This window comes from Mobula hypostoma, chromosome 8 (genome assembly GCF_963921235.1).
Source record: "Mobula hypostoma chromosome 8, sMobHyp1.1, whole genome shotgun sequence".
Lineage (NCBI taxonomy): Eukaryota > Metazoa > Chordata > Chondrichthyes > Myliobatiformes > Myliobatidae > Mobula > Mobula hypostoma.
In genome coordinates this window covers 131,372,690-131,385,767 of record NC_086104.1, presented here as the reverse complement: position 1 = coordinate 131,385,767, position 13,078 = coordinate 131,372,690, and the positions used below count along the sequence as shown (strand labels likewise).

At 38.9% G+C, this 13,078-nt stretch overlaps 1 protein-coding gene across 5 annotated transcripts in view; it reads left to right on the top strand.

The window, feature by feature from the left end:
* Positions 1–1,296: 1,296 nt before the first annotated feature.
* The window catches only part of nsd3 (nuclear receptor binding SET domain protein 3), a 98,748-nt gene continuing 86,966 nt past the window's right edge, over positions 1,297–13,078 (top strand). For 3 of the 5 annotated variants that reach the window (XM_063056895.1, XM_063056897.1, XM_063056892.1), the window contains exons 1-2: positions 1,307–1,633; positions 11,906–12,630. In XM_063056895.1, the coding sequence (XP_062912965.1) occupies positions 11,950–12,630 (681 nt within the window). In that variant the 5' untranslated portion in view covers positions 1,307–1,633; positions 11,906–11,949. Of the gene's footprint in view, positions 1,634–9,407; positions 9,502–11,905; positions 12,631–13,078 lie in introns of those variants that run through there. The other 2 variants (XM_063056893.1, XM_063056894.1) reach the window with 2 other exon arrangements.

Below are 13,078 nucleotides of genomic sequence, written 5' to 3'. Positions count from 1 at the left end.
TTAGTTCAGGAAAACATTCTGTGATGAAGGGCCTGTTCATGTGCTGTACTGTTCAATGTTCTGAATAATATTTCGCAGGTGTTTAGCTATCAGCTGTGGTTTTAAGACTCAGAGGTGAACTGAAATTCTTTTCCCTTGTCAATCAGCTCAGAATCAGGCTTAATACAATTGTCTTATATGGCATGAAATTTGTTATTTTGTGGCAGCAGTGCAGTTAAAAAGGCGTAAAAATTACTATAAATTACACAATTAGTAAATTGTGCGAAGTCCATTGGTAGTGTTCTTGGACCATTCGGCAATCTGATGACAACGGCGAAGACGCTGCTCCTTAACCACTGAATGTGAGTCTTCAGGCCCCAGTACCTCTTTGATCCAACAAAATACTTTTTTTTAATTAAATGGTAATACCTATTGTAACATGAAAATAATGACAATTAATTCCAATAGAAGAAAAACAATGCAATATTAACAAACTATTTTGGCAGGGGTTAAAGGACTCCATTATTTTTATGCAAGATATTGCTGTATTGCTTTTATGCTGACCTAGAAGAACAGACTCATATTTAACATCATATCCAGATGAGAGGACCTCTGTCATTCTCTCATTATATTAGAGTGTAGGAACAATGTATACATGAACTTTGAACTTCCAAAGTGTGTAATTTGGGATGGGGCGTTTGGGACTGGCCACTTCCCAATAGTAATTAAGTATGAGAATAATATTTTGTATGTTGTGTATGTTATGCAACTAAAGATCCCCTTTCAGAAGTTTTAATTCCTGCATGGTTAAGTGCATTTTAATGTATCTTGCATTTGGACTTTAACTAAGTTCGATTTTCAGATGTTGGAAACCTGCAATGAAACAGAAAGCCTGGATCTGTGGAGGGCAGAAACCAGAGTTAATAGTTTAGTTCAATTACGTTTCAGAGAGTTATGTAAGTCTTTAATTTTTCATCCTAAGGAGGGCATTTCGACAGTGCTTGTTCACTCAACCTTGCACTGAAGTACACCCTTATTTGATTTGCTTTTGAAAGGTGTGCAGCAGAAAAAGGACTGTCTGCGTACCAGATATAACAACGCGTGTGTGCGCGTGTGTGTGTGTGTGTGTGTGTAAAGAGGAACTACATTTCCCACTATGCTGGGTGGCTGTGCAGTGCGGCGCAGCCAATGGGAGCGGGGTGGGGGGGGGGGAAGGTTTGGGTGCTTACTGCGCCTCCGGGCCTGCAGGGAGATAGGGGACTACATTTCCCGTGAGGCCTAGCGGGGCTGTGCAGAGCATTGTGGCCAATGGGAGCGCGGCGTTTTCGGCGCTGAATGCGCCGCCGGGGCCTTTGTGCGGCAGCGAAAGAAACGGCAATAACAACGGTGAGCGGTGGCGGCCCGAGCCCCAGCTCCCCGCCTGGCCTTCCCTTCCCTCCGTTCCTTAGCAACGCACAGCCGGTACCGTCCTCCCCGCCCAGCAGCCGAGAATGGAGAGTCAGGCAGCTGAGCGAGAGCGGAGCTGAGGTACAGAGCAGTTCCCTTTAAACTGAAAGCGGCCTGGACATCCTGTCTCCCTTTGCTGGACTGATTTACTGTGAATCCCCGTCAAGTTGAGCTTCCCTGGGTCTGATTAGAATGGAACAAACTGCAGGTAGTATTTACACTGTCATTTGTCTTCATTATATCTCCCCCTCCTTTTCACTCTCTCTCTTCCTCCTCATCATCCACAGAAGCACACTGTACCATAAAATGTTTGATTTTCAGTAAACACTTCACTAGGGTTAGGATTGTTTTTCCTATTGGGTTGAGGATGGAGATGGGTGGCTACATTGCTGGATTTAAAGGGCCAGTGGCAGCCATATTGCTGTTACTTCTCTTTTTTTGCTAACTGGGGACACAAAATGAAGTTGCAGTTTTATTTCAAAATCCCAGTTCCATTTTTGTTCCTGGTAATGAATATTTCCTTTCTCACTCTTGCACCTCAAAGCATTTAAGATCTCTTTCTTCCTTTTTCTTTTGGATTGCAATCTGATAAAGTGCTGCAAATGTTGCCTGAATTGTCCAAGGAAATATCTATTATGCCTGTGAGATTATTGAAATAAGTACTTTTGCCTGATGATGTTCTTGTTCTTTTACTTTTTTTGATGTTTATAGATATGGATTTTAAGGATGATTATAATGATAACTGCTGATTTCATTTATAGTATGGTGATAGATGTTTAGATCATTTGCTGATGCGGTTTATTGTATAATTTTGAGCTTGTGTGGCTTTATGTAATAAATATATTATGTATTTCCTTTTGTGCCTGTTTGCTTTTTTTAAGATGGAACAAAATGGGAGGCTATTTGCAAAGTGTTCATTTGAAATATTTGTGCAAATAGTTATACAAGCTTGCATTTATTACACATACCTGCATATTTTTGGTTTTCATTATGCATTCAATTCTGTTTAGCACATTTTAAAATCTACTTTCAGTATCCCTTCAGCCTAGATTCTACACTACAATGCTTAAGGAATAATGTTATTTCCCTTCTGGTCACTTTGGAGGTTGTAGTAAATCTGCCTGTGGGCTAACAACCACCCTGCAGCCAACAGACACACACATGCTCTGTGGTGCAGGGTGAAACTGGTTGTCATTACTTACTCTTTCAAAAACCTTTATAGTTAAGATAATTCCAATCAAGGTCTGCACTTACCCTTTTCTGCTCATGAATATTCAGTCAGTGTGCCTAACTGAACTCCTCCATCCTCGGTACCATTGTAGTATATCACATTGCACACTTTCCATGGCCTTGCTATTCTGTCCAGAATCAAATACCAAATTCTAGTTGAAATCTGACACATTATAAGTTTCAGCATAGCTTGTCTTTTATTCCATGCTGGGCCAGGTAGTTGGCAGTCTTCTTAAAAAATCACAATTTTTTCTTGCTGCCATCATATTTGTATGTGTACCCACAAATCTTCCAGATCTTAACGTTAAATTTATTAATACATGTTTTCCAGTCCTGATGAAAGGTCTTGGTCTGAAACATTGACTGTTTATTCCCCTCCACAGATGCTGCCTGACTTGCTGAGTTCCTCCAGCATTTTGTGCGTGTTGCTGTAGATTTCCAAAATCTTGTGTGATAATAGATTTCTCAGTTTATAATGTATTTTCCTTTCCAAAATGTCTCACTTTACACATTAAATTTTGTTCACCATGTATCAATGCAAACTGCTTGTGTTTTTCTCACTACTTACTATATATCTGAGTTTCTAATCACCTCAGATTTCATAATTATGCATTGTTTGTGTATCTGACAAGAAGAACAGTAGCAGTAATACAGTTCATCAATGTAAAAATGAAACAATTCCTTGCAACACTTAGGTTATTTCATCAGCTTTGTATTCATGCTCCCATTAACTCTCTAATTCAGTGGATGCCCATTTCACTAGCATGCTCTGCAAATTCTATATATCAAACCAATTTGAAAGTCCATTTATGCTGTATCAACCGTGATTATATTATCAACAAATTGGTTTTGTCAGCCGTGGCTTGTGTTTAGCAAGCTGTTTGTCGCTTATTTACTTGATAATTTTTCTAATTATCTTGATGAATTTTTAAAACTTGGATTATTTTTATCAAATTTCCCAACAGTGAACAATGGAGCAACAGCTTAAGCTGTTCTCTCTGGTGGGATGAGAGCGTTACACTTTATAATCTTTCAGTTCTCTTGCATCACTTTTGCACCCTAAGGAAACTAAAATTAAGGTGTGCTTTATTTCCAGCTTTATTTTTCTCTGCAGCCAAGGATGCATCCAATTCAGACTAGGTGATTTATGACCTTGAGCACTGGTATCTTTTTGACTGCTCTCTTTAAATCGGTTATTATGCTCTCTAATTGCTCTGCTATCTCTCCCATTCCTGTAACATTAGTAGCAATCTTTTATGAATATTGAAAAGTATTACCTACCTATAGCAAGGCAGCTTTGACTTTGTTCCTTAATTTTCTGTGCCCTCTTATTTATCCTGATAGTTTTACTGACTTGGCTTTGAATTGATCCGTTAAAGATTTTGTGTCTTTACAAGAATAATTTGAAGATTTCATGTGAAGACATTTATTCAGAAAAATTTTCCTTTTCAACTTTTTTTATTAAGAAAAAGTGTGTTTTTAAGGTAATTGGCATGTACAAAATCTATCACTTGAGTACCATTTGAGATATTGTTTATCAAGGAAGAACGAGCGGTGTGCTGTATTGGTCGTGTACTTGCCAAAACAACTATAAATATATTAGCCACTTGATGGTTTGCAGATACTACTGGATGTAATATTTAGTACACAAACACTGTTTTTCAGATGACATTGGAAACTGATGGAAGTCATTCAAGTTATTCATGAGGGATGGGAGTTGGCATAAGATAATGTGGAACCTCATCTACCTTTGTATTGAATCCTCTGAAAATATTTAGAGAGGAGACAATGGAGCAACAAGGTCCTTCCACAAATTTTGCACTTTTAATATAATCAGATAGTATTTTGTGTGCAGTGAGGCCTTTAATACTATGTAACAAAATGTCTCTGTTGTTCAGAGAAGATAAAAGAATACCTTGAGAGTTATAATTTGGTTTCCTGGAGAAATGCCATTGAACTAGATTGATGTCAAATAGTTAAATTTCTTTAGAGTGGCTACTGGAATTGATAAAAGCTTTTTCAATATCAGCTGGTCATAGTAGGTATATCCACACGGACAGAGCTTCAAGAATGTATTTCACCTCCAGTCCAGGATATACTCTGTTTCCTTCATGCCAAAGCAATGAACTTTTATAAGGCAGACCGCGTTTTAGAATATAGTATTACAAGCAATTTTGGGCCCATCATCTGAGAATGAATCTGCTTGTATTAGAGAGAGTCCAGAAGGTTTATAAGAATAATCCTAGGAGCAAAAGGGTTAGTGTATGAGGAGCATTTGATTGGTCTGGGCACTTACTTGTTGGAGTTCATAAGAATGAAGGGGGATCTCAATAAAACCTACCAAATATTGAAAGATCTTGATAGTAGATGTGAAGAGGGTATTTCTAATAATGAGAGCGTCTAGGATCAGAGGGCACAGCCTCAGAATAGAAGGACATCCCTTTAGAACAGAAATGAGGAGGGATTTCTTTAGCCAGGGGGTGGTGAATATGTGGAATTCATTGCCACAAATGGCTGTGGAGGCCCAGTCATGAGTATATTTAAAGCAGAGGGTGATATGTTCTTGATTAGTAAGGGTGTGAATGATTACAGGGGAAGTCAAAAGAATAGGATTGAGAGGGAATCACGATCGCATGGCAAGCAGACACGATGGGCTGAATGGCCTAATGCTGCTCATGGTCCTATAGGCATTCTTTGTCCATCCAAGATTTGGAAAGTAAAATTCATTTGATCATGAACTTGGTTTAAGAAAAAAAATGTTGGATATGATACGATGTTGTGATGTTGTACCTTTCAAAACAGAGTACTGCTTCTGATGATTCCCACAATTCCAGTGTCCTCTTTCAGAAACACGGTTTTGATTTTGTTTTAGAAAAAAAGATTCTACTTTATTCCAAGGAGAAGGATGCAGCTGGGGTTTTGCTCTGTCTGCTTTGTTACTTAAAAATGTTGTGATTTGAATAGGGCAGGTGATGCTGAAAGGATGTGGCTTCATGCTCAGAATCGTGTTCTTGGTCTCTCGTACATAGGGAAGGAATATGAGCAGCTGAGTCACTCTGTGCAGCTCAGCAGTCTAGCAGAAAACCTATCAGCAGCTTTTTCCCCACCCTTTTGGGCAAAGGAAATGTAGCATGTCAGGAAAGTGAGACATTGAAATGAACATTTAATGCTTGCAGAAGATAAACAGTGAAGAAGGATTTTCTGATTTGCCATCAGAGTTATTTATTCCCATTTTACTCCATGCCTTACAGTGTTTCAAACACTTTAATTTCTTTTTTGGATTCCTTTGCACCACAAAAATGCAAGTGCTGCTGACTGAAACAGACCATCAATTTGCATTATCTGGTGATGTGTCCTTGTAGCTTTCAGCTGTTTGAGATTTTCCACTTTTCCTTTTCCACGCCCCACCCCCAGTCCCACTTTTTTTGTAATCCAGTTTTCTATTTTCCCTCCAGAATTCCCTGCCTTCTGTTGAAGCACATGATTTCTGTGTAACTGTACATTCCAGCAAGAGCTTTGGTGATAAGGCCTGATTGTTTACCCCATTGATTTTGTAACCCCAAATCCTATTGCTGTGCCACTATTATCACTTTCACCCAAATAGAGTTGGGTTTTGAACAAAAAATAAACTGCAGGAAGAACTCGGTGGATTGAAAAGCATCTGTGGAAGCAAAGGTTTAACATTTCCCGAACAAGACTACATAAGGACTGAGAGGGTAGCGGGGGATAGGCAATCCCCAGGTTACATAGGGGATTGCCAGATTCTGTTTCTGTCTAGAAACTGATTTCTCTGTAAGTCAGAAATGTCCATTTTACATAGCTGCCACATAGTACGTTGATGTAATTTCTCATTTCATTCAATAATCATGCTAACACTACCCATAATGAAACTAATGAAGCACATACTGTATCCAGTCACTACTTCTTACAGAAATATCTGCATGATGCTAAGCTAGGGCACATCATCAGTGATGTTACCTGGGGTCATCATGTGTTTCGGATCTTTCAACATCATACACCCTCGCCCAGGTGACCCGACCTGGGTTGATCGGACCCCGACCTGTGCCCTAGCAGCAACCCATGGATCTGCCCTCTTTATCCAGGGCCATCTTGACACTTTCTCTGCTGCATCTGTGGTGGTAGAAATGGCTCTCCTCCTTCTCTCTCCCGTGATTCCAAGTGCAGTGTATACTTTGCAGAGCGACTGGCCTGCAAAGCCACGACACCCGACCTCCACGGACCAACACTTTGCTCTCCAGCCTTTTCTTTGGCAATTGTTCTTCAGATCTTCATACTTGGCTCTTTTCCGCTCATAGGCCTCCTCCGTGCGTTCTTCCCACGGCACGGTAAGCTGAAGCATAAGCGGCCGCAATGTAGTTTCTGTGATGCGGGGAGGAAACTGCAGCTGTTTTCCCAGGTCTGCTTTTAGCTTCCATTCCTGCACAGTGAAGAGCAACCTGGTTGGTTTCTGGTGTTCTGTTGGTCTTTTCCCCCTCTTTGACAAAGCAGATAGTATTCATGAATAACATGAAACATTTAATTATTATTGTTTTAAAAATGTATTGGAGAATTCGTGTAAAGTTAGATTTCTTTAAGTCAAACAATTCATTACTCTGAGAGTGCCTGTATAGAAGTGAGCATATACTTGTTTCTCCAGACTTGATTTATTCCCAATAAAAGTTACGTAAAATATAATTACTCAAAAACTTGAATAAATGGGGTGAAAAGAAATGTAGTAGTTCTTCTTTGTGTTGATTTGACTGTTGAGTCCTCAGTTGATGTCTGGGGATTAATATTACACTGGTGTATTAACCCATCAAGTTTGTTTGAATGCTTGATGTGCCGAAGTAAGATCTATAAGGAATTATGTATATGTGACCGTATGAAATGGTGGTTTGTTTGAAACTCATTAAATGTAAAATAAAATGAACTGTTTGGATATTTTTTAAAAATTGCTCATGCAGTACTTTGCATGACTGTTGAGAAGTTGTTGTGAAGGGAGCATTGCATTACTGAGAAGCACAGATTGAAGTACAGCATATTTGGAAATTATGGAAAATGTATTGGCAGAGTTTAATCCAATATGAAGGGGCAAGACTCTACAATTTGATTTGCCAGCTATAATGTGTTGAAAATATATTTCCCATGTGTAGTGGAATCTGGTTAATTGGACCATCGGTTAATCGGGTTGGAACAACTAATTGAGAACGTAGCCTGGATTCCCTTCATTTATTTGGGACACTTTGCCAGTTCATTGGGATAGGAGACCGTTGCCCAACAATTTCTGACTAGTGTCAATTGCGTGTGTTTGTGTTCAAAGAGCAGTGATTTTTGTCACTGATAGTTGGTGAAAAGTAAGTGCTGTATGGCAATAAATAAAAATAAATAATTCAGAACTGTTTTGCTCACTGCGATTTCAAGCATTCAGGCTTGAAGATGCCAGAAATGGCTGAGAGGGAAAATGAAACTATTTCACTACATAGTTGGGGGCTACAAATAATTTAAGGGTATCAACAATCATTTTGAATGTTATAATGAAAATGAAGATTTTTTGCATGCATTCGTTGAAAGCGTTGTATGAAGGCAGTCGATTATCTGCACTAGGTGTCTGCTGATTTTCATTTATAGTTAATCAAAAGAACAGCAGCATACTGTCTCACAGGAACTAATGCTGTCCGCAGTTTTATAATATGTAGTAGTATTTGTGGTATTTATTCATTTACATACATAATTTGTTACTCAGTTAAATGGTAGTTTGTCTTTTTTAAAGTTTTTATCTATTTCCATGAAACTTGGGCTAATTGGTGCAGCCGCTTAATTGGGTCAAAATGTACTGGTCCTGATGTGTCCTAATTAACTGGAATCCACTGTATTTGCAAAATGAGTAATTTCTAACAGATAATTTTTTAGTTTTGAAAGGAGCATTTTAGAATTCTGTATCCAAAATTTAATTTCTCCTCATGTCAGTTTTCTCATTGGTAATGGAACAAGATTGATAGTAGATATATTACCCTTTATGTAGCTCCTTATTGGATTAGAGCTGCATCTTTGTTGCATAAGAGGTTCCATGATGTTTGCAGTTTTGTCATTTTTAGCTGTCATTTTAAAAATAGAAAAGCTTCTCAGCAGTTCTCCTTGCATCTTTTGTATGAAAATGAGTGAATAGATGTGCATTGTAGAAGGGGAGAGGAAATGCATGGATTCCAATCAGATTGCTTGCAAATGTTTAGATAAGGAGTTGCTTTTGAAATGTCTTGTCGGAGATTTATAAAGAATGTTCGGCAGTGATTCTGTGAAGTCTTATCACCTTAAACCAGCAAATACTTTGGATAAAAATCACTCTGCCTGCATTTGCATTTTAGTTTGATTTACATTTTATCTGGGGGTTAAATATTTAAAGGAAGGTACCTTCACGTCATTTCTACATCTTCCGTGTCATCACCCCTTCACCCCCAGCCTTCCCTACTTTATCATTTTAGGAAAGTACTTGTTTTTCTGTAATTCAGTGACTCGTGAAAGAAAATTCTCATTTTCACTGCTATTTGCAAATCCCTTCCATTAGGTGTTAAGTATCTAAATTACTGATTTTTGGGGTAATTCCTTTGGGTTAATGTGTTTATGATAATGTACTCCAGATTCACGGTTTTAAGTTATTTTCAATAAATGATAAATGCTCCAGCTTGTTATTCTTGGGCATGACATGTCTAACTGGATGTCTGTAATAATAGCATTTTGTTTTTTATTTTATTTATTGCAGTGTAAAAGCGGCACACAAATTAACACTTTTTGGGAGAAAGGCTGCAATCAAGCAATGTACAAACTGAGTTTCAGTGTAGCTAAAATGAAGTGTGTTTCAGAATTTTATACTTTATATTTTATTGTCACCGAACAATTGATGCTAGAACGTACAATCATCACAGCGATATTTGATTCTGTGCTTCCCGCTCCCTGGATTACAAATATTAAACATTAAAATTTTAAATTATAAATCATAAATAGAAAATGGAAAGTCAGGTAGTGCAAAAAAACTGAGAGGCAGGTCCGGATATTTGGAGGGTACAGCTCTGAACCGTGTCAGGATCCGTTCAGCAGTCTTATCACAGTTGAAAAGAAGCTGTTCCCTAATCTGGCCGTACGAGTCTTCAAGCTGCTGAGCCTTCTGAGCAATGTAGAAGTTGGATACTCATGAATTAACCACATGACACCTGAAAGTTACTCTATGAACGTGTATGTAACAAGTAACAAGCATCAGGTGATATAAGATACACACAGATCCCCCTGCTCACCTGTGTAGGTGTGCACAAAAACCTTCCTTCTGTTATGTTCCATTTAAGGTGCATTGTTTTCCCTCAGGTTATATAGCCTGAGGCTAGTTGGATGCAAAACATGCTTTCTCTGTAGCAGAGCTTTTAAGTAATTTTGCCATGGAAGACTTGAGTTCAATCATTTTTCATATTGGGTACTTTTGATGTCAGTTATTCATTAATCTGCAATACATCTTGAACCTGATGACAAGGATTTTTGTGTTTTTCTTTGCCTGTGATTCTTATGGTTATGCATGTGGGTAAAGAAAATTGCGATCACACAGCCTTTGCCTTATGCCAGTCACTTACACATCAGTAACAATGGAGCAGAGCAAACGGCCAATTTGTTGTCCCTTTTTTCCCAGTTTAACTGCAGTTGTGAACAATGCTGTGTCTTTAATTCCCTGTGAGGAGAATGGTTTAGCAGTAGACAATGGTGTTTCTCAAGTGAGAGATAGTCTTGTTCTAAGGACAGACTGGTATTTGGTAGAGCAAGAGTTTGTAAGGGCGTATCGTTTTGGGGGAGGGAGGGTGAGGATCAGAAATCTAAATAAAATATTCAAACTCTTTGAAGTTCTGAATGATGTTGTATTGTTCAATTATCATTCAACTGTACTTGAATATAGCCAAACGAAAGTGTTCCCCTGAGGCCAAGGTGCAACACACATTACCATGAGCACATAGCACAAATAATGCATATGATTACAATTTCAGAAAAACAGTTGCAAGGAACAAAAAATAAAGCCCAAAGTTCTTAGTAGCATGTCTGTAGAATTGATGGTAAATTATCCTCGTCCAGCTTATTCTTCCACCAAGTGAACACTGGGAGGCAGCACTGATGGGAGGGTCTGGCCTCCAACATAAGTACAGATTCCAGCATGCTCTGCAGGGGCTCTCCCACACCACCTTGGCATCTCCACTCCTGGTCGGCCTAGGCCTTGCCACAACCAAGGTAACGCAGCTGCCCTGCCATCAGTCTAGTGAACTGGATTTTTATTCTATGTTACTAATGTCGAACAGGGTTTTGCAATCACAATAAAAATGTCCAAGACAATCTTGTGCACCGTCCAACAGTACACAACGAGTCCATGCGGCGACACAACAAACAGTACGCAATAAGTCTAGCTCCATTGCTATTGAGGAACTCACTGATGAGGTGGACCTGCAGTACTTAATGTTCTTAGTTTCTAGTAGTGACTTGTGATTGTAAGAAAATATACACAATGAACAGGCACGCCTTGATTGGACCAAAGTAGCTGCTGCGTCTGAGTGTGCTGCCATCCTACAGGTAGCATGAAATTAACAAAAAAAAGTGTTTCATATGAAGTTAGAAACAAGTTTTCACTCCCTTTTTCTGCCATATGGACGGCTTTACCACAAAAAGCTATTGAAGTCAAGTGAATCATGCCATTAATTGGAAGCACTAGAATTATAACAACGTAAAAGGATTTGCGCAGAGCTAGCAAATGGGACCAAATGACACCAGCACTTGTGTGTAGGAAAATGCTCCCAAGTGTTTTTTTTTAAGAAACATTTATGGATTCCTTCTACCCAAAATTTCTTATGAATAATCATTTGTTGTGTTACTGCCTTCAAATGAGTTAGTGTTTTAACTTTTGCTGTACTTTGCTTCCCTTGTTTTAATGGTAATTCACTAAACTGTCAAACCAGATGACTAGTCTAATCGTTTCTTGAAAGAACTGGAATGTAATGGAAGACTCAGTAGTTTGAACAAAATCTTGAATGTTCGTGGAATAAAAACAATTATTTGTTGTTAAGTCAGAATAATTTTAGCTGACTTTTTGTGTAATGCTGTGAATTTAGTGTCTGATATAAATTTTTGAGTTTGTTTTGCATGCCTTATTTTAGCAGGAACTTAGTTGTGAGTTGCCACTTGTTAAATGGTGGGTGAAGATTAACTATGTACATTTGTTGTCATTCCATAGGCTCAACTGGAGAGAGGGAAAGTTGAGGATGCTGGGGCAACACGATGGATTTCTCCTTCACATTCATGAAAGGTATCATGGGAAACACGATTCAACTGCCACAACAACTTATTGATTCAGCCAATATGAGGCAGGTTCCTGACGTCCTGAATGCCAGTGGTGGCATTGGGGAAGACAGAGGGCAATCGTATGAGGCTTCCCTACAACAAGGCTTTACTTATCCTGCTTCTGGAGCTGATACTATTCCACCAGTTACCAATGGCTACTCAACCGTTAATATGTATGAATCACCGAGCAAATACCCAGCATATTCCCAACTCCCCAATGGGTCTGCCAATGGTTATGGCACATATAGGAATTTTGGTTCCAGTGACTATTACTTAGGAGAAAACTACTTGGTGAAGCAACATGAAATTCAGGAGAAAGTGCCCTCTCCACCTGTTCCTGAACCTGTCACCCCAAAGAAGACAGGCTCTCCTGAGATCAAGCTGCGAATAACTAAGACTTACCACAATGGGAAGGCGCTATTTGAGTCCTCGCTGTGTGGGGATCTTCTAAATGAACAGCAGGCTCTTGCGGCTGAATCCGCATTGTCTCACAAGCAGAAAAGGGAAAAAAAGAAGAGAAGTAAACATGAATCTGTCAGTGCCGAGAGACAGGAACATAAAGTCATTAAGGTAGAGCATGAGGAATGCAAGACAGACTGTGGAAACTCTGTAAATAAGGTACAACTTCACTTTCATCAAATATCCAAAGAAATTGTAATGTAATTGTTTTTCATTATAATTCCTCTTACTGTTTGATTCTGTAAACATTCAAGGCTGTTTTCCTTTGTCCACTTAGACTACTTGTCAGAATTCTTTGGCATAATTTAAACAAACATATGATGACTTAGGACTACTTTCACCAGGTTCCATTCTCAACACTAGTGAGATAATGTATCTTAAAATGGCCTCTCTTCTGGCCGAGCTCTGTTATCTATACATCCTTTTATGAATCTCTAATCTCTCATCTCTTGGCTTGTTATTATTCCTTTGTCATCCTAATGTATTTTAACCTCCATACTGGTCTATGAAGATCTTCATTCATATTCGGCAGTGGTGCCTTTCCCTTCACTGCTCTCTACCTCAGACACTTGTCTGTCTCCAGTTCTCTTGTGCACTTACCTGTTGC